The sequence below is a fragment of the Scyliorhinus canicula genome, chromosome 2 (assembly GCF_902713615.1).
Source record: "Scyliorhinus canicula chromosome 2, sScyCan1.1, whole genome shotgun sequence".
NCBI lineage: Eukaryota > Metazoa > Chordata > Chondrichthyes > Carcharhiniformes > Scyliorhinidae > Scyliorhinus > Scyliorhinus canicula.
The window spans coordinates 245,814,698-245,833,840 of NC_052147.1; the positions used below are offsets into that span (position 1 = coordinate 245,814,698).

Sequence of the window (19,143 nt, forward strand, 5' to 3'; positions counted from 1 at the left end):
GCGGGAGGGCGTCAAAAAAGTCGGGAAGGCCCTCCCTCTATTCTCCCACCCGTCGTGGGGGGGGGGGGGAGAATTTCGCCCAGTAAATAGATTTAAAGCGGGAAATCAGACTTCAGGGGTAACTCAAAAGGTTGATTCTACCTCAACAGAGTATGGGAATCAATAATTATATAAATTATGAACTTCTTGTAGAAATCTTATAGAAAAGTAGTAAAATCTGGATATTAATTTGTTGCTAAAAGTGGAGTGGAAGCTTTGTTAAAAAAGAGTCATTATAAAAATGCGGACTAGATTTTGGATTGAAAGCATTATTGTGAAAGAAGATTTTAAAGCACATTTTCGGAGTGAAGGCCTCATGTGACAATCATCTGGGGAGATTCTGAAGAGAGAAATCCACTTGGGGTTCAGAGTGGAGAGTGTATTTGACCACTACCATCTGGTGTATTTGAAGGGATGTTGTGTTACTGAGATCTTCGTAGCTGTTATGAAGATCTTGGGACAGAAACAGTTATATATTGAGCTGGAAATGTTTAGAATTAGAACTGTAGGAGCCGACATGGATCCTCCATTACTTGTTCCGATCAGACTCCGTTTCCTGGTCTGCGTGTCTATGGCATCCTCAAGGGAACAAAATGCACAATACAATTTTCAATGCAGCAGATAGTTAAAATGCCTATCATTATCTTATGTACCCAGTCTCAGTATCTACCAATATGATTCTGCATGCTCACAGAAAGACTCATCATTAGTTTTATTACCCTGAGTTGGACTGCTTTTATTTTCTGATTTGCTTTCTTATTTTAAGTATAAGAGAACCCACACATCAGTTGTCATAACTATAGAATCAGATCTTTGTTTTAAATGAGTACAATACAACATGTATAATTGGTCAACACAAACATTACAATGCAACATCATTATATGATTTTAAGTCTGGAGTTAGCAATTCACTATAAGAGCTTAGGTGGCGCACTTTACAGTATCAGCTTGGCAAACAGAGATTTATTCAGAACACTGATATCAGTTTTCTTTTCTGATCTCTATATTCCATACAAGCTAACACAAAATTACACTGTATTAATAAAAACATCCAAAGTAAACTTTAGATAACATGGAGTTAAGAAGATACTGAATTCTGTTAATATTCCGATACCATGGTTATATGGTTTACTTGAGCTCTTTAATCCTCATTAATATAAAATGAGACGATACAACATGTATTAGACATTTAAGCCAGGCCTTTAAATAAACTGTTCATTTTTTAAGACGGGCCTAGTTCACAAAAAGCCTTATTCAGCTGCTTTTATTCATTGTTTTGATACCACAAACAATAAGTTATCTGGGCAATGCAAGCCCACATTCCTATATCCTGTTGTTTTTCCATAGCCCTACGATTTCTTTTCCCTTTTCAAGTGTTTCTCCAATTCCATTCTGGAAGGTTCTATTCAATTTGCTTCAAATGTCCTATCAGACAGTACATTCCAGAACATTGTAAGTTGTTCTGTGAAAAAAGGTGATGAAGTGGATGCGTGAGGCGGACTACCTGAACGTCCAAGAAATAATTGTAAGCTGGTTGTTCCTGACTTTCCTTTGCAAAATTCCGTCATTCCTGCAAGAAGACACTGCTGCCGGTACTTCTGACCAACTCAGAAACGGAATGAACTGATTTTGATCCTTAATTTTCAATTTAATATTTTAACATTCCTCGCACAGTAACATTGTGCTCTCACCATGTGTTTTTTAATGTCTTGTTGCAACTGATTATACATAGTTTCAGTCTAGTGAGTGCAGAGCAAAACCTCATCCAAAACAACAATATTAACCTAATAATCATGGACATAATTATAGAAGATTATCATTCATAAACAATTAACTTCATTTTGCCAAAAAGGGTTACAGTCATTTCACATTGGTTGCAACAAACTACTGGTTCTCTGATCAGCAACACATGGGACGGTACTCTGCCAACCTGCCTGGTGGGTTTGGTAGCAGGTGGGTGCAAATAATGTGGCAAGAGCCAAAACATTGGTTAACCCCGGCATAAAATTACATTTCAATTCTCCCAATGGCACATTAATGGCAGGGCAGTCATCCCACTGACAGGTGGCGCAAACATCATTTGCACCTCATGAATACCCAATAATACAGCTGCCCACCAGAATACTGTCAGGACTTCTGATCTTCCGTCATACCCAATTGCGCAAGAGAGGCAAGCACAAGGCAAACCTCAATTTGCAAGAGACTTTGAGGTGAGTGCTTCTGCCATTGTACTGCACTGCTCCTGCTGTGCCATTCACCAATCTGCCTGGGCAGACCAGTTCCTGCCCTCCATCTCCATGTGGAGTTGGTATACATGGCTAGCACTGTGCTGCTTACCCCATAGACAATGCTGTGGCACAGTGTCAGTTCGCCTGGGGTTGGGGAGTACACCCGCACCCCCCCCCTCTCCCCCCCCCCCCCCCCCCCCCCCCCCTCCCCCTCCCAGCACCACACACCTCTATCTATTTGGACAGCACTGTGCGGTAAAACGCATGCAGCCACTACACGAAATTTCCATGGTTTTGCCAGGGGTTGGTGGAAGAGTTGAAGGAGGGGGGGTGGTGGTGGTGGAGGGGTGATTGGTGGCCTGAAGAACGCAAGGTGGGCAATGTGGAAGGAGAGCTGTTCAAGAAACCTGCAGGGGGAAGAGCCTCGCAATGGCACGCCGAGGCTTAAGGAGGTGGATGAAGAACACAAACAATGGAAGACAGAGGGAAGACCAATGGGAGGAAGATGAACCCCTACAAGCCTGCCTAAACAGCTTACAAACAAGGGTGTCAAAGAACAAAGAACAAAGAAAAGTACAGCACAGGAACAGGCCCTTCGGACCTCCAAGCCTGTGCCGACCATGCTGCTTGTCTAAACTAAAATCTTCTACACTTCCTGGGTCCGTATCCCTCTATTCCCATCCTATTCATGTATTTGTCAAGGTGCCCCTTAAATGTTACTATCGTCCCTGCTTCCACCACGTCCTCCGGCAGCGAGTTCCAGGCACCCATTACCCTCTGTTTAAAAAACTTGCCTCGTACCTCTCCTCTAAACTTTGCCCCTCGTACCTTAAACCTATGCCCCCTAGTAATTGAGCCCTCTACCCTGGAGAAAAGCCTCTGACTGTCAACTCTGTCTATGCCCCTCATAATTTTGTACACCTCTGTCAGGTCACCCCTCAACCTCCGTCGTTCCAGTGAGAACAAACCAAGTTTATTCAACCGCTCCTCATAGCTAATGCCTTCCATACCAGGCAACATCCTGGTAAATCTCTTCTGCACCCTTTCTAAATCCTGGGCTGACAGGTGGCAAATGGAGTTTAATGCAGAAAAGTGTGAGGTGATTCATTTTGGAAGGAATAACAGGAAGGCAGAGTACTGGGCTAATGGTAAGATTGTTGGTCGTGTGGATGAGCAGAGAGATCTCGGTGTCCATGTCCGTAGATCCCTGAAAGTTGCCATCCAGGTTGAGAGGGTTGTTAAGAAGGCGTACGGTGTGTTTGCTTTTATTGGTAGAGGAATTGAGTTTCGGAGCCCCGAGGTCATGTTGCAGTTGTACAAAACACTGGTGCGGCCGCATTTGGAGTATTGCGTGCAGTTCTGGTCGCCGCATTATAGGAAGGATGTGGAAGCTTTGGAAAGGGTACAGAGGAGATTTACAAGGATGTTGCCTGGTATGGAGGGACTATCTTACGAGGAAAGGCTGAAGGACTTGAGGCTGTTTTCGTTAGAGAGAAGAAGGTTAAGAGGTGACTTAATTGAGGCATACAAGATAATCAGAGGATTAAATAGGGTGGACATTGAGTGCCTTTTTCCTTTGATGGTGATGTCCAGCACGAGGGGACATAGCTTTCAATTGAGGGGAGATAGATATAGGACAGATGTCAGAGGTGCGTTTTTTACTCAGAGAGTAGTAAGGGCGTGGAATGCCCTGCCTGCAACAGTAGTGGACTCGCCACCACTAAGGGCATTCAAATGGTCATTGGATAATATGAACGATAAGGGAATAGATGGGCTTTAGAGTGGTTTCACAGGCTGGGGAAACATTGAGGGCCGAAGGGCCTGTACTGCGCTGTAATGTTCTATGCTCTGGTAGTGTGGCGACCAGAATTGAACACTATACTCCAAGTGTGGCCTAACTAAGGTACTGTACAACTGCAACATGACTTGCCAATTCTGATACTCAATGCCTCGGCCAATGAAGGCAAGCAAGCTGTGTGTCTTCCTGACTAACTTTTCCACCTGTGTTGCTCCCTTCAGTGACCTGTGGACCTGTACACCTAGATCTCTTTGACTGTCAATACTCTTGAGGGTTCTACTATTCACTGTACATTCCATACCTGCATTAGACATTCCAAAAATGCATTACCTTACATTTGTCTGGATTAAACTCCATCTGCCATCTCCCCGCCCAAGTCTCCAAAAGATCTAAATCCTGCTGTATCCTCTGACAGTCCTCATCGCTATCCGTAATTCCACCAACCTTTGTGTCGTCTGCAAACTTACTAATCAGACCAGTTACATTTTCCTCCACATCATTTATATATACTACGAACAGCAAAGGTCCCAGCACTGATCCCTGCGGAACACCACGGGCGCGATTCTCCGAAATGGAGAGAAGCAGCTGAAGCCTGAGTTAAACCCGGAGTGTTTTACCCTGGCTTCGGAGGCCGCTCCTCGCCCCCTATTCTCCCCCCCCCCGCGGGGGGGCTAGGGGCGGCGGCACGTGAATCCCGAGCGCCCGGCCTTGACGCTTGCGTTAAAGCGGCGCGCCGGGAATGATGCGGCCGGCAGTGCCGAAGCGATGTCAGCCGCGCACGCGCAGGTTGGCCGGCTCCAACCCGTGCATGCGCGGTTGCCGTCTTCCCCTCCGCTGCCCCGCAAGACATGGCGGCTTGATCCTGCGGGGCGGCGGAGGGAAAAGAATTGCGTCGTTTACAGACGCCGGCCCGACAATCGGTGGGCACCGATCGCGGGCCAGACATCTGATGAGCACACCCGTGGTGCTCGATCCCCCCTCCACCCCCCACAGGCCCCACACTTACCGGTCACGCGATGTTCATGGCGGCAGAGACCAGGTGTGGTTGACGCCGGTGTGAACCGGTCGGGTTCGTCAGGCCGCTTGGGGGTGGGAGAATCGCGGGGGGTACCAGGTCATTGTGTCGCGGAGTGGGGAGTGGAAAATCGCGCCCCACTAGTCACAGCCCTCCAATCAGAAAAGCACCCTTCCATTGCTACTCTCTGCCTTCTATGACCTTGCCAGTTCTGTATCCACCTTGCCAGCTCACCCCTGATCCCGTGTGACTTCACCTTTTGTACCAGTCTGCCATGAGGGACCTTGTCAAAGGCCTTATTGAAGTCCATACAGACAACATCCACTGCCCCACCTGCATCAATCATCTTTGTGACCTCTTCAAGTTAGTGAGACATGACCTCCCCTTCACAGGGTCAAAGGAATGCCACATAATTTACAGAGAGGAGATGGATGAAGACTCCAGAGGCGGTGGGTAGAAGATCAGGATGGCTAAGGACGCCTCACAGGTAGTTGGCTGCAGCAAAGGAGGTTGAATCAAGGAACATCCTTCTTCTTGAAGCTGTGAGCCTTTCCTCCCTGGACATCCTGCATGGTCTGGTGAAGACAGGTGAGCTGGAGAGAGTGATATGAGTGTGCTGGACTGGAGTTAAATATGGCGTCAGTACCTTTAAACCCATCAGCTAAGGTGGGTGGATTAATCAGCTGTCATCCCACCAGGAGATTCTGAGGTGAACACTCCTGTGCATAATTTTTTTTTCTTCTTTTTTAAAAAAAAAAAATTTAGATTACCCAATTATTTTTTCCAATTAAGGGGCAATTTAGCGTAGCCAATCCACCTACTCTGTACATTTTTTTGGGTTGTGGGGGCGAAACCCACGCAGACACGGGGAGAATGTGCAAAATCCACACGGACAGTGACCCAGAGCTGGGATTCGAACCTGGGACCTCAGCGCCGTGAGGCCACCGTGCTGCCCTTCCTGTGCATAATTAATGAGGTTCCACGCACAGAATGTGCGCCGGATCCCATCATTCTGTTCGGCGGGAAAGGCACCACTGGAGCTGCCCACTTAGTCTCCGAAACAGAGAATTCCACTCCATGGTCATAACAGGAAACAGATAAAAGATGAGTTAATGGCTGAAACAAAACTGTTGATTTCACATGAAACCACAGAGTACATAAAAACATTGAAATTTAATCAATACCTTTATATTTGGTGATTTGGTGTGGATTTGGCTCCACCACTTCATTGTGAATAGGAAGGCCAGGATGTTTGGATTGAATCTTGCCAAGAATTTTCATGTCCACTTTACCTGAATGGAAAAACACAACATTTCTGTCCATGAATTCATTGCAGCACATTTTCAGTGGAAGTAGATCAGCTGCATTGAATCTGTTAGGATTCACTTGTTTTAAATTTCAAAAGTTCAGAGCAATTTTAATCAATTTCCACTCATTTAACAGCAATGTACTTTTGCAAGAGCATAACAAGCTACATGTCTTTTTATTGACTTATGCAATTCACTCAAAGACTATTTTTCATTTTAATGTAAGTTCATACATATCAGGTGAATAATAATCAGTGGAGATTGAAACTAGTCTGATATTAATTGAACAGTTGAGATAGCTGACGAGATATGATTCTCCGAAATCCCGGCCAAGTGTTGACGCCGGTGTAAACACTGGAGTGGTGTTTGCCAACGTCAACGGGCCTCCTGGCCATGCAATTCACCGCTGGTCAGGGGCTAGCACGGCGCCAGAGAGCTGCGTTTTGCTCTGGCGGCGAAAGACGGCCCTGCATGGCCGGCGCAGGTCCACGCATGCGCCCGACAGTCGTCCTGGCTCCGATGCATGCGCATGGGTGCCATCTCCGCTCCGGCGTGGAGCAACATGGCGCAGACTTTACAGCAGGCCATGCGGAGGGAGTTAGGCCCCCTCCAGATCGCAGCCGCCCGCTGATCAGATGCCCCCGATCGGGGGCCTGGAACCGGGGAGGCCCCCCCAGAGTCAGATCCCCCCGCCCCCCTCACCAGGATGCCCATAGCGTCCCCGGGTCAGATCGCCCGCTGGTAGTACCAGCTTAGAACCACGCCGGCGGGAGTTTGGCCTGTCGCCTGCGGTGAATCGCCGCGGGGGCCTATTTCAGCGGCCGCTGACCGGCGCCGTGGCACCCGTTGGCGCCGATTCTCCGGTCCCAGGAAATTGGCAGCCCAGCGTCGGAGCTGTATGGCGGGAATTTCCTGCACCCCCTCTGATTCTCCAACCCGGGGCGGGCTCAGAGAAGCCCGCCCCATGTGTACTGCGCTCCTTTCTAACCTTGTGCAGGATTCTCCGGGAATCGGTGGGGTGGCCATACCGGTGCCAAGGCGTGGCGTGAACCACTCCGGCATCGGCCACCCGGAAGATGCGGAATCCTCCGCACTTCCTGGGGCTAGCCCAGTGCTGGAGTGGTTGGCGACGTGCCAATCGGTGCCGAAGGGCCTCTCTGGCCGGCGCGAGTTGCTGCATGCGCAGAACTGCTGACGTGTTTCCTGTGCATGCGCAGGGGGTTTCTTCTGCGCACCGGCCGTTGCTGAGCTTTACAGAGGCCGGCGCAGAGTGAAAGAGTGCCCCCATGGCACAGGCCTGCCCGCAGATCCGTGGGCTCCGATCGCGGTCCAGTTCACCGTGGGGGCAGCCCCCGGGGCCGGATCCCCCTCGGCCCCCCACCGCGTCCCCCCCAAGGGCTCCACAGGCCGCCCTCAAAGCCAGGTCCTGTCAGTATGGATCTGGTCTAATCCACGCGGTGGGACTGGCTGAAAACGGGCGGCCGTTTGGCCCATTGACGTTTGGAGAGCCTCGGGGGGGGGCACTGCCACCGGCCCCCGAGCAGCGCCGCGCGATCCTCACCCCCTCCTAAAAACCCACGCCGGAGAATTCGGCAGCCGGCGTCGGAGCGGCAGAGCAGATTCACGCCGCCACCCAGCGATTCTCCGACCCTGCGGGGGGTCAGAGAATCCCGCCCCTTATGCGTAAAAATCCCAAGAAGGGAAGATTTGCTCCTGGACCCAGTCATGGGGAATGTACCGAAGTAAATAAGAAAAGTAAAAGGAGGAGGACATCTAGATATTGGTGACCTTATATAACATACTTTGAGACAATGGGCGGGATTCTCCGTTGCCCGACGCCGATATCGTAATCGGTGATCGGTTGGAGAATCCCTTTTTATGACCGAATCGGGGGCGGCACCTGTTTTTGGATGGTCGCCCCCTCCAAAACAGCGTGATCGGGGAGTATGCCACACACCATTGGGACTGCCTCAGGATGTTACCCAAAGGCCCTCCCCTAATGCTCTGCCCCGATGGGCCGAGTTCACAATGGCGCTGATCCCTTGTGCTCTCTGCTTTCATCAACCTCATGTGGTGGCTGCGGACTGTGTCCTACCTAGAACCTATCTATCTCTGTCAGAAAGATACTCAGTGATGTTAACCTATCCAGAACCTATCTATCTCTGCCTTAAAGACATTCTGTGATTTGGCCTCATAAGCCTTCTGCGCAAAGAGTTCCACAGATTCATCACCCTCTGGCTGAAGAAATTCCCCCTCATCTTTGTTTTAAAGGATTGTCCCTTTAGTCTGGGATTGTGTCCTCTGGTCCTAGTTTTTCCTACAAGTGGAAACACCCTCTCCATGACCACTCTATCCAGGCCTTGCAGTGTCCTGTAAGTTTCAATAAGATCCCCCCTCATCCTTCTTAACTCCAACGAGTACAGACCCAGAGTCCTCAACCATTCCTCATACAATAGGCTCTTCATTCTGATGTGTTGGGTAAGCTGGGTCTAAGTGGACTGCGCTTGATGCAGTGTACAGAGAGACAGACTTCCAACACTTGATGAGATGCAACATGAGGAGGTCGTGGATAGCACGTTCAGTGAGTTGGTCACACCGCAGATTAGGATTGATGACGGAGACAGGGAATGGGTGACCAAAAGGCAGAGAAAGAGCAGGAAGGTAGTGCAGGTGTCCCCTGCGGTCATCTCCCTCCAAAACAGGTATACCGTTTTGGATACTGTTGGGGGAGATGACTGAACAGGGGAAGGCAGTAGTAGCCAGGCTCATGGCACCGTGGCTAGCTCTGCTGCACAGAAGGGCGGGAAAAAGACTGGCAGGGCTATAGTCATAGGGGATTCGATTTTAAGGGGAGCAGACAGGCATTTCTGTGGTCAAAAACGAGACTCCCGAATGGTATGTTGCCTCCCGGGTGCTCGGGTCAGGGATGTCTCTGATCGGCTGCAGGACATACTGAAGAGGGAGGGTGAACAGCCAGTTGTCGTGGTGCATATAGGCACCAATGGTACAGGTAAAAAAAGGGATGAGGTCCTACAATCAGAATTTAGGGAGTTAGGAGATAAGTTAAAAAGTAGGACCTCAAAGGTAGTAATCTCAGGATTGCTACCAGTGCCACGGGACAGTCAGTGTAGAAATTCAAGGATAGTCAGAATGAATGTGTGGCTTGAGAGATGGTGCAGGAGGGAGTGGTTCAGATTTTTGGGACATTGGAACCGGTTCTGGGGGCGGTGGGACCATTACAAACCGGATAATCTAGACCTGGGCAGGACTGGAACCAATGTCCTAGGGGGTGCTTTTGCTAATACTGTTGGGGAGGTTTTAAACTAATGTGGCAGGGGGATGGGAACCAGATTAGGAAGTTAGAGGTCAGTAAAGAAGCAGCAACTAAAGCCAGTAAGGTACGAGACAATAAACTCACTGTGACTAAGGGGAAGAGTAGACAGGGAAGAGATGATGAACGCAAAGGTGGTCTGAGGTGCATTTGTTTTAATGCGAGAAGTGTAGCAGGTAAGGCAGATGAACTTAGGGCTTGGATCAGTACCTGGGAATATGATGCTATTGGTATTACCGAGACTTGGTTGAGGGAAGGGCAGGACTGGCAACTGAATATCCCAGGGTATAGATGCTTCAGGAGGGATAGAGAGGGAGGTAGAAGGGGTGGAGGAGTTGCATTACTCGTCAGAGATGATATCACAGCTGTGATTAAGGAGGGCACAATGGAGGATTCGAGCACTGAGGCAATATGGGTGGAGATGAGAAATAGGAAGGGTGCAGTAACATTGTTGGGACTTTACTACAGGCCTCCCAAAAGCGAGCATGAAGTAGAGGTACAAATATGCAGACAGATTATAGAAAAATGTAGGAGCAATAGGGTGGTTGTGATGGAAGATTTTAACTTCCCCAACATTGAATGGGATTCGTGTAGTGTTGGAGGCGTAGATGGAGCAGAGTTTGTAAGGAGCATCCAGGAGAGTTTTTTAGAGCAGTATGTAAATAGTCCAACTCGGGAAGGGGCCATATTGGACCTGGTATTGGGGAATGATCCCGGCCAGGTGGTTGATGTTTCAGTTGGTGATTACTTTGGGAATAGCAATCACAATTCCGTAAGTTTTAGAATACTCATGGACAAGGACAAGAGGGGTCCGAAAGGAAGAGTACTAAATTGGGGAAAGGCAGAGTATAACAAAATTCGGCAGGAGCTAGGGAATGTGGATTGGAAGCAGCTGTTTAAGGGCAAATCTACATTTGAAATGTGGAAGTCTTTTAAGGAAAGATTGATTAGAGTGCAGGACAGACATGTTCCTGTGAAAATGAAAGACAGAAATGGCAAGATTAGGGAACCATGGATGACAGGTGAAATTTTGAGACTAGCTAAGATGAAAAAGGAAGCATACATAGGATCGAGGCAACTCAAAACTGATGAAGCTTTGGAGGAATATCGGGAAAGTAGGACGAATCTCAAACGCGCAATAAAGAGGGCTAAAAGGGGTCATGAAGTATCTTTGGCTAACAGGGTTAAGGAAAATCCCAAAGCATTTTATTCGTATGTAAGGAGCAAGAGGGTAACTAGAGAAAGGATTGGCCCACTTAAAGACAAAAGAGGGAATTTATGCATGGACTCAAAGGAAATGGGTGAGATTCTTAATGAGTACTTTGCATCGGTATTCACAAAGGAGAGGGACAAGATGGATGTTGAGGCTAGGGATGGATGTTTAAATACTCTCGGTCAAGTTGTCATATGGAAGGGGGAAGTTTTGGGTATTCTGAAAGACATTAAGGTGGAGAAGTCCCCAGGACTGGATGGGATCTATCCCAGGTTACTGAGGGAAGCGAGGTTCGAAATAGCTGGGGCCTTAACAGATATCTTTGCAGCATCCTTGAGCACGGGTGAGGTCCTGGAGGACTGGAGAATTGCTAATGTTGTCCCTTTGTTTAAAACGGGTAGCAGGGATAATCCAGGGAATTATAGACCTGTGAGCTTGCCGTCAGTGGTGGGCAAACTGTTGGAGAAGATACTGAGGGATAGGATCTATTCACATCTGGAAGAAAATAGACTTATCAGTGATAGGCAGCATGGTTTTGTGCAGGGAAGGTCATGTCTTACAAACCTAATAGAATTCTTTGAGGAAGTGACAAAGTTAATTGATGAGGGAAGGGCTGTAGATGTCGTATACATGGACTTTAGTAAGGCGTTTGATTATATTTCCCATGGCAAGTTGATGGAAAAAGTGAAGTCGTATGGGGTTCAGGGTGTACTAGCTAGATGGATAAAGAACTGGCTGGGCAACAGGAGACAGAGAGTAGTGGTGGAAGGGAGTGTCTCAAAATGGAGAAGGGTGACTAGTGGTGTTCCACAGGGATCCGTGACCACTGATGTTTGTGATCTACATAAATGACCTGGAGGAAGGTATAGGTGGTCTGATTAGCAAGTTTGCAGATGATACTAAGATTGGTGGAGTTGCAGATAGCGAGGAGGACTGTCAGAGAATACAACAAAATATAGATAGATTGGAGAGTTGGGCAGAGAAATGGCAGATGGAGTTCAATCCAGGCAAATGCGAGGTGATGCATTTTGGAAGATCAAGTTCAAGAGCGGACTATATGGTCAATGGAAGGGTCTTGGGGAAAATTGATGTGCAGAGAGATCTGGGAGTTCAGGTCCATTGTACCCTGAAGGTGGCAACGCAGGGTGAGAGAGTGGTCAAGAAGGCATACAGCATGCTTGCCTTCATCGGACGGGGTATTGAGTACAAGAGTTGGCAGGTCATGTTACAGTTGTATAGGACTTTGGTTTGGCCACATTTGGAATACTGCGTGCAGTTCTGGTCGCCACATTACCAGAAGGATGTGGATGCCTTGGAGAGGGTGCAGAGGAGGTTCACCAGGATGTTGCCTGGTATGGAGGGTGCTAGCTATGAAGAAAGGTTGAGTAGATTAGGATTGTTTTCGTTGGAATGACGTAGGTTGAGGGGGGACCTGATTGAGGTGTATAAAATTATGAGAGGTATGGACAGGGTGGATAGCAACAAGCTTTTCACAAGAGTGGGGGTGTCAGTTACAAGGGGTCACGATTTCAAGGTAAGAGGGGGAAAGTTTAAGGGAGATGTGCGTGGAAAGTTTTTTACGCAGAGGGTGGTGGGTGCCTGGAACACTTTACCAGCGGAGGTGGTAGAGGCGGACACAATAGCATCATTTAAGAAGCATCTAGACAGGTATATGAATGGGCGGGGAACAGAGGGAAGTAGACCTTGGAAAATAGGAGACAGGTTTAGATAAAGGATCTGGATCGGCGCAGGCTGGGAGGGCAGAAGGGCCTGTTCCTGTGCTGTAGTTTTCTTTGTTCTTTGTTCTTTGTTAACATCCAACTATATTACTTGCTTAACTGTGGGTTGACACTATGCTGACTTGACTGGAGACCTGAGGCTTGCCTGACCAGACTAATTGACTACCACATGGTGTTTGTACTAGCTGCTGCTCACGAGCTCTGACTGTCTCAGAGGCTGGATCCCAAGAGAGCGGGATAACTGGTGCCCTCTGGCTTTATAGTGGTTGTGTCCTGTCTGGTGATTGACTGCTGTGTTCTGTGTGCTCACTGGTCACCCTGTGTGTTAATCACTGCCTGTCTGCACTCCATCATATACATGGATGTATATTATGACATCTCCCCCCTTTTTTGTTCTAAAAAAATGTGTTCCGGTCAATAAATAATGAATATGTGTACAGGAACTGGACTATATACAGAACATGCAAACTTATATACATGGGAAGGTATCTAGTGCAGATAGAGGGCAGATAACACGTGAGAAAAACGATATGTACAGATGTCAAAACGATGAGATAACAAGGTGATGCAAGTCAGTCTATAAATTTAGTCTCTGTGGGGGCGACAAATTCTGGTTGACCGCCTCAAGGGTGGGTCAGGCGCCGCCTGCACCTGAACGGGCGGGACTGCCTCCAAAGCGGTGGTTGTAGAGGTCGGTGGAATAACTGGCAGATTGGTGGCCTTGTGGCAGGGCGTGTCCTGAGGAAACAGTGTGCGAGGCGAGACATCACGGTCGGGTGGCGGGCGTGGAAGTCTGAGCAGTGCCCGCCTGTTGCGCCGGACAAAAGAGCCATCAGGCATGTGAATGAGGAACAATCTCGGAACCACTTGCTTGACCACCACAGCTGTGGTGGACCAGCCACCGTCAGGCAGCTGAACACGAACTCGGTCAGCAGGGACCAGCTCGGGGAGATCTGTGGCATGGGCGTCGTATGCCGATTTGCATTGGACCCGAGACTGCTGCATCCTCTATATGACTGGGAAGTTGTCAAGGTCCGGAATGTGGATGGCCGGCACCATCATTCGCAGTGTGCAGTTCATGAGGAGCTGCGCTGGGGACAGCCCAGTGGACAGAGGGGTCGCTCTATAAACCAACAGCGCCAGGTTGAAATCGGAACCCCAATCAGCAGCCTTATAACAATAACATTTTTACGATGTGGACCCCTTTTTCGGCCTTCCCATTCGACTGGGGGTAGTGGGGGCTGGATGTGACGTGCCGAAAGTTGTACAGCCAGGCAAAATCTGACCACTCCTGGCTGACAAAACAGGGCCGTTGTCACTCTTCACCATGAGTGGGATCCCATGTCTGGCAAACGTTTCCTTGCATGCCTTGATTACCGCTGCCGACGTGAGGTCAGACAGTCTGACCACTTTGGGGTAATTGGAAAAGTAGTCTACCAGGAGGACATAGTCACGCCCCTTGTCACTGAACAGGCCAACACCGACTTTGGACCATGGGGAGGTCACCATCTCATGCTGCTGGGCTGGCTGGAATTTTTGACACGTCGGGCAATTGAAGACCATGTTGGCAACATCTTGGCTGATGCCCGGCCAGTATACGACCTCTCGGGCTCGACGGCGACATTTTTCGACACCCAGGTTACCCTCGTGGATTTGGCCAAGAACCAAATCTCGCATGCTCTGCCATGAGGATGCCGTCGACCACCGTTAGATCATCCTTGACATTGTAAAACTGGGGACACTGCCCCTTTTGCCAGCCACTTGTGAGATGCTGCATCACCCGCTGGTGCAGAGGATCCCTGGCCGTCTCCTCATGAATTTGAACGACCCTCTCATCAGAGGCCGGAAAGTTGGAGGCACAGAATTGCACCTGAGCCTCTATTTGACAGACAAAGTCAGTCTGCTCACACGGTGTGTTGATAGATCTGGCGATGAGCTCTTTGCCTGGGGTGTAAACCAGGTCAAAATCGTAATGACGTAGTTTGAAAAGGATACATTGTAACAGTGGCGTCATGTCATTGAGGTCTTGTTGGATGATATGAACCGATGGTCTGTGGTCCGTCTCGACCGTGAATTTGGGGAGGCCATATACATAATCGTGGAACTTGTCGATCCCTGTAAGGAAGCCCAAGCATTCTTTCTCAATCGGAGCGTGTCGTTGCTCAGTGGGCGTCATGGCTCTAGAGGCATATGCAACTGGAACCCAGGAGGAGGAGTCATTCTGTTGGAGGAGCACTGCCCAATACCATCCTGGCTCGCATCAGTTGAGGGGTAACCTAATAGAGTCGACAAGATTCTGAGGGGCATGGACAGAGTGGATAGTCAGAAGCTTTTTCCCAGGGTGGTTGAGTCAATTACGAGGGGAATAGTAATAGGGGGTATAGGTTTAAGGTACAGGAGCAAGGTTTAAAGGAGATATATGGGGCACGTTTTTTTACACAGAGGGTGTGGGAGCTTGGAACTCGCTGGCGGGTGCGGGGGTAGGGGGGGGAGCTTAGTGGAAGCAGATACAGTAGTGACTTTTAAGGGGCGTCTTGACAAATACATGAATATGATGGGAATAGAGGGAAATGGTCCCTGGAAGGGTTGGGGGTTTTAGTTCAGGTGGGCAGCAGGGTCGGTGCAGGCTTGGAGGGCTGAAGGGCCTGTTCCTGTGCTATAATTTTCTTTGTTCTCCATTCTTTGTTCATGGTCAGAGTGCCTCCCCCTCCCGGCCAGATGTAGAGGGTGGGCAACATCAACCCGGCCATTTCTGGGAGCCTCGATGCAATTGCATGTCCATTAGGAAATCGAGCGTCTGCTCTCGGGGTTTCAGTACCTTCAAGCAACCCAGTGTGCATTATCCTTGTGGTTGCTACTGAATGAGCGATAGGGGACCAATTGACATTCATTACTTGATCCTTTTTATTTGTCATAGAAACTGCATTTTTAATTAAATACTTTGTATCAGGGGTGATAAAATACAGACCACCATTAGATACAGAACAAGGGACACTGCAGGACCTACCTGAACCACTTCCTACCCCCAGAACATTTAGACAGGAAACTCCCTTTTTCCCGATGCTGTAAAGAAAAGAACATTTTATTTTTAAAAGATACGAACAAATCTGAAATGACATTTGCAACAAACAGTTTCGCTGAACTTTGGCTGTGTAGATCTTAATTTAAAATGCCAAACACTCAGAGTTAATCTCTAAACTTGCAAAGCAAAAATTATGGGGCAGCACGGTAGCATGGTGGTTAGCATAAATGCTTCACAGCTCCAGGGTCCCAGGTTCAGTTCCCGGCTGGGTCACTGTCTGTGCAGAGTCTGCACGTCCTCCCCGTGTGTGCATGGGTTTCCTCCGGGTTTCCTCCCACAGTCCAAAGATGTGCGGGTTAGGTGGATTGGCCATGCTAAATTGCCCGTAGTGTCCTAAAAAAGTAAGGTTAAGGGGGAGGGGTAGGGTTGTTGGGTTACGGGTATAGGGTGGATACGTGGGTTTGAGTAGGGTGATCATTGCTCGGCACAACATCGAGGGCCGAAGGGCCTGTTCTGTGCTGTACTGTTCTATGTTCTATGTTCTATTATCAAATTATTTGAACTATTTCAATTAGTCACAAAGAAGCAAATTACCTGAAATTTACAGTGGCAATGATGGTGAAACTGTCAGCATTCCCTGTCATTACTCCTCTGAAACTGGCAGCAACCACACATACAGTTAAACACGGAGATCCAGAGGTTGCTGTCAGTCCCCTATGGATCTACCAGGTGCTGCATTGTTGTGGTCCTTCTGTGAATGCGTCTCTAATTCACTTGTCTCCAGGGCCGGCTCAAGGCACCGGCAACTCGGGCAGTTGCCCGGGGCGCCATGTGCTAGGGGGCGCCAGACTCGGGTCCCGCGCATGCGTAGTTGGGCCGGTGCCAACCAGCGCATGCGCGGTGGCCGCCCTCCCCCAGGGCGGCCCCGCCCCCCTCCTCGGGTCCGCCCCCCCAGGCCCCCATTCGGGTCCGCCCCCCCTCGGGTCCGCCCCCCCCCGGGTCCGCCCCCCTCGGGTCCGTCCCCCCCTCGGGTCCGCCCCCCCCCGGGTCCGCCCCCCCTCGGGTCCGCCCCCTCCTCGGGTCCGCCCCCCCCGCCCCCTCCTCAGGTCCGCCCCCCCGCCCCCTCCTCGGGTCCGCCCTCCCCGCCCCCTCCTCGGGTCCGCCCCCCCCCGCCCCCCCCTCGGGTCCGCCCCCCCCCCCCGCCCCCTCCTCGGGTCCGCCCCCCCCGCCCCCTCCTCGGGTCCGCCCCCCCGCCCCCTCCTCGGGTCCGCCCCCCCCCGGGTCCGCCCCCCCGCCCCTCCTCGGCCCGGCCCCCCCGCCCCTCCTCGGCCCGGCCCCACCGGCCCCGCCCCTCCGCCCCTCCTCGGCCCGCCCCCCCCATGGCCCCCCCCCCCCATGCCCCCCCCCCCCCCCCAAGGGCGCCGAAGTTCAGCTTGCCCGGGGCGCCAGCAACCCTAGGGCCGGCGCTGCTTGTCTCTCAGTCTGGAAGAAACGGTCTCGAACACGTCCGTACTTCAGAATATTCTTTATTGCGATTGGGGCAGCTCTCTAGGTATTCCGGAGAACCACCTCGGAGAGTGCCAAAGTATTGCTCAAAACATCCTTTTTTTATATGTATTTTAAGGGGCTGTCCCTTACATTCACTTAAGCTTGCACCCATTACAAAGCATAAACTTGTTTTTGTCATAGTTTCGATACATGATTTTACAGACTTTGAGGTTATCTATTGGCACATGAGTATATAGTAGTCTTAGCATAAACAGCAGGTGTTTAGCCATAGTTGCAAGCGGCTCCCACATTTCATATTCCGTCATCCAGCCATCTTCCTTGTTTCTCAAGGCTATTCGGCTGACAGTCATGAGTCAGCTCACGAATTCAATAACAACTCCCCTATTTGTAATTTTCCACTAATGTGTCCCATCAATTCTGGTTTGTTCTAGCTATTAACCCTTGCTTCACATTCTCATTCCCCCCCTTTGAGCATTCCATGATCACACAGCCCTCAGGGGCTTATCCTTGAGAGTCTGAGGAATTCCTCCTGGAAATCATCCTTTGGTTCTAGCTATTAACCCTTGCTTCACATTCTCACTTCCAGAATGTAACCAGTAAGAAACAGCCAACCTTGTTCTCTCAGTACTCCATAGAATCCCTACCATGCAGAAGGAGGCCATTCGGCCCAATCAAATCTGCACCGACCTGCCGAAAGAGCGCCTTACCTAGGCCCAACCCCCTCTACCCTATTACCGTGACCCCAATTAACCTTCATATCATTGGACACTTTGGGACAATTTACCATCGCCAATCCACCTAACCTGTACATCTTTGGACTGTGGGAGGAAACTGGAGCACCCGGAGGTAACACACACGTAGACACGAGGAGAATGTGCAAACTCCACACAGACAGTGACGTGAGGACAGAATGAAACCAGGACCATCCTACCGTGAGGCAGCAGTGCTAACCACTGGGCCACCATTAGCATTGTCGTAAAATCCTGTGAATAAGTTACACCTTATTTGATGAGGTGTTTCTGGATTTAAAACAATGTACCATATTTGTAATTAACTGCTAAGCAGTTGAATGTCAAATCTTTCCATTATGATAAGAAATTGCACATATGCTTTAATTTTTTAAAAGGCAATGATATTTTAGCTTCCACCTTAATCCCATGTGTATGCTCCCAATCGTTTATTTTGTTATGTGTAAAATTGTAATGTTAGAGGGTTTAGTGCTTTTTACGTTCTGGATTTCTCTCATTCAGAATAAGGCAATATAATGAGCTGCTCACCGGGCTTGATGGCATCATTGCTACTCAGAACCTCGCAATCCCCTTGACTTGGCGGCAGATTCAAACAAATATTGGCAAAAGGAAAACTCATGCCAGAAAGATGGCTATGTTGTGTCAATTCAAAACAATAAAGCAAGTGACTTTTAAGGGATTCAAGGTTGAGGGGGGAAGACAGCAAAGTGCAGCTGAGGCCACAATTGGGTTAGCCATGATCCTATTGAGTGGTGGAGGAAGCTAATGGGTCAGATGACCTACCCCTACTCCGAGGGCGGAAGTTCCCAAATCTTGGCTAAGCGTCAAAGAGTGAAAAACGGAGCGAACCCTGTCGGCTCCGATGATGTGACCCGGGCAGCAATTTTTAGTCACGTTGAAAAGAAAATTTCCCAAGTGAAAACTGCCCAACATCTGATTATCCCGCCTTGTGACCATCTGAGCCCTTCAGTACTTGCAGCACTTGCTCTCATTCAAGCCAGAAGGATGGCAGCCAGGAAGCCGACTCCACGATTCAGGGAGGGGACCCTAACCACAATGTTGGATGCCGTGGGGGAGAGAATGGCAATAATTTCCCCTCAGATTGACAAGGGACCCTCCAGTAAGACCTCCCCACCTGGGAGACAGTGGCAGCACCTCCTTAAGAGGACAGGGGTGCAGTTGGCTGCACCCAC

The 19,143-nt window shown here is 49.5% G+C and overlaps 1 protein-coding gene across 2 annotated transcripts in view; it reads right to left on the minus strand.

Annotated features, from left to right (window-relative positions):
• The window catches only part of LOC119962084 (histamine N-methyltransferase-like), a 233,759-nt gene that overhangs the window by 15,034 nt on the left and 199,582 nt on the right, over positions 1-19,143 (minus strand). For both annotated transcript variants that reach the window (XM_038789938.1, XM_038789937.1), the window contains exons 2-3: positions 15,678-15,733; positions 6,265-6,372 (exon numbers count right to left, since the gene is read on the minus strand). In XM_038789938.1, the coding sequence (XP_038645866.1) occupies positions 6,265-6,372; positions 15,678-15,733 (164 nt within the window). The remainder of the gene's footprint in view (positions 1-6,264; positions 6,373-15,677; positions 15,734-19,143) is intronic.